The 2,304-nt window shown below is 29.9% G+C and overlaps 1 protein-coding gene across 1 annotated transcript; it reads right to left on the bottom strand.

Moving 5' to 3' along the window:
- Positions 1-284: 284 nt before the first annotated feature.
- LOC145621480 (uncharacterized) lies at positions 285-1,754 on the bottom strand. The gene is made up of 2 exons (XM_081676214.1): positions 1,390-1,754; positions 285-1,138 (listed from the first exon to the last, which is right to left on the bottom strand). Exons 1-2 carry the CDS (start codon positions 1,705-1,707, stop codon positions 707-709), a joined length of 750 nt encoding a protein of 249 aa, XP_081532340.1. The 5' UTR covers positions 1,708-1,754; the 3' UTR covers positions 285-706.
- Positions 1,755-2,304: the final 550 nt, after the last annotated feature.

Here is a 2,304-nt window from a genome sequence, read left to right as displayed (position 1 = left end):
AAATTGGAAAAAATGCATGAAATATAACATTTATTACCTCTACATGAGTACATGTGATTTAATCATACATTATTATATTAATTCCAAACAATATAAAAAGAGATATTAATACTTAATTTATAACCCTAAGCTAAGAGATATATACATCATTACCCTAAAATTAAAAGCTACTTTGATTATGATAGGATTCAAAAAGAAGCTATGTGTTAATATCATCATCAATTACTTTGCCATGAATACGATTGGAAATAAAAAAAATTGCTCGAATTAGTCATACTAATAACAAGATCGAAGAAAATACTACATTATTTACATACTTATAATAAGAGCAGCTAAGAAAAATTACTGGTATTTTCTTCATTTTAAAAGAAAATTCTTCCAAACACACACTTATAAAATAGAAAAAGTCTCCTCGAGCTTGAATATAAAATACCCCCGAAACCAAAATGAAGTAGTTTTGATCCAAAGCTTTATGGATGTACGTAATTGGTGAATGTACAAATTTTTTTTTAAATTGAAAAGGTTGAAAATAAAAGAGAGTTGTTAACAAAGGAAAAATAAAAAATTAATTTGAATGTAGTATTGTTGTGACACTTTGGTAAGCACCTGATTTCTTCAAAATTTGGCAAATATGGTGAGAAAAGAAAGATAGGTATTTAATTTGTACCTCTAAAATTAATGACTAATGAAGTTGACAACTTGTATGTCACGAAATGCCAATAGCATTTTTGTGATCCCTTTGAAGAAGTCCTTGTAGCACCACTTTCTTCTTGTACAATTCTAAGTTTAAATTTTTGGTCTCACCCATGTTGTCCAATTTTGTGTTTGTATTATTTCGTGTAATTGCAACATCTCTAGTTCCTCGGAAAAGTGGTATGCAATATAGCCAAGCTGACATGCATAAAATCGCACAAAATCGTCCCCAAATTGACATAATAACCAACATCGCTATCATGATTGCCATTCCGAGCAGTGAATCCTTGATAACTTTATTAGTAGACCAAGAACGTCCGATGACGACGCTTGTTGCCTTATGATCGGCCACATCTTCTCTATGACATGTGTCGCAATTTGATTGAATCTTTGGATGATTTTGTGTGTCTTTGGGGATGATTATTCCTTTGGAGGGCACCTTTGGCTGAATTAATTGATATAAAAAAAAAAAAATCAATCAACTAGTTTATATCATTCATCAAGATAAAAAAAAAAAAGGAAACATTTTTCTAAAAAAAAAAAAACATTTTTCGTTTGTAGCTTCTACTCAAACTTAATTTAAGTAGTTTTAAATTAAACTTTTTGTTCACAATATAATATGACTGTATTTTTCCGAACATTCTAAGGTAGTAATTCTGAACCAAGGGAACGATCTAGAGTATAATTATTTCATACCTCTTGGACAATATTTGAGACATGGTGATCTATACGCTTGCGTTGTTGGTGAGCTTTTGTTGCTTCAAATATTATATCATGGCTGGTTTTGAGAGTTGCTGCTTTAGCATCATCAAAGCTAAATCTTCTCTTCTCAATGGTTATGACTTTAAGCTTAGGCCATCTTAATAACTTGAACTTGAAGAACTTCTTTCGAGCGTCGATTTTCTTAGGCTTCTTCTTCTTTGAGGAAGAGGGTTTTGAAGAAATTCCAAAACAATTTAAGAAACAATTGGTTTTAGGTTTCTTTTGTTGAGTTGTTTTTTGGTTTGGTGCCATGGAAAAAAGATGAACAAGTTGATGGTTAACCCATAAATAAAAAAGGATCTTAGAGAAAAGGAGGGTTTTTGAAGGTGATGGGTTTGGTTGGACTTTGGCATTGCATGGAGGAGACTAAGTTTTAATTCAATTGGCCTAATATTTTAATTTCTTAAAATATTTACAAAAATAAATATTGAAAACATTTTTTTGATTGTTCAAAATGTTCTCATTCAAACACGCTTGATGATGATGATGACATCAATTAGCCTCATTTAGCTTCTTGATTACGGTCTTAATTTTATTAAAATAGTAACTACTGTGTAAGATGACTGAATGTACCATGTACATAGTAAGATAGGGATGCCTTTTAACAAAAGACAAAAAAAATAACAAACGACTTTTATGCATGATAAATTGTTACCTATATATAGGATTACTATAATTAAGAATTTGGGTAAGGTTTTTTGTTTCATGTTACAAAATGGTCTTGTGTTAAAATTACATAAAGTAATACGAGTAATATTTATAAAATGTTACTACTTCCGTTTTAAAGGAATTAACAAACACTTGACTTTTTTCATCATTCATATATTAATTTAGACGGTATCCTTTAAT

Source organism: Chenopodium album, chromosome 27 (genome assembly GCF_948465745.1).
Source record: "Chenopodium album chromosome 27, dcCheAlbu1.1, whole genome shotgun sequence".
Classification (NCBI taxonomy): domain Eukaryota; kingdom Viridiplantae; phylum Streptophyta; class Magnoliopsida; order Caryophyllales; family Amaranthaceae; genus Chenopodium; species Chenopodium album.
This window is presented reverse-complemented; position numbering and strand designations above follow the sequence as displayed.

Coding starts and splice junctions, on each gene's coding strand:
- LOC145621480 (XM_081676214.1), bottom strand. CDS start 1,707: ATGGCACCAAACCAAAAAACAACTCAACAAAAGAAACCTAAAACCAAT. Junction 1,139..1,389: donor TCTCAAATATTGTCCAAGAG/GTATGAAATAAT, acceptor CAATTAATTCAG/CCAAAGGTGCCCTCCAAAGG.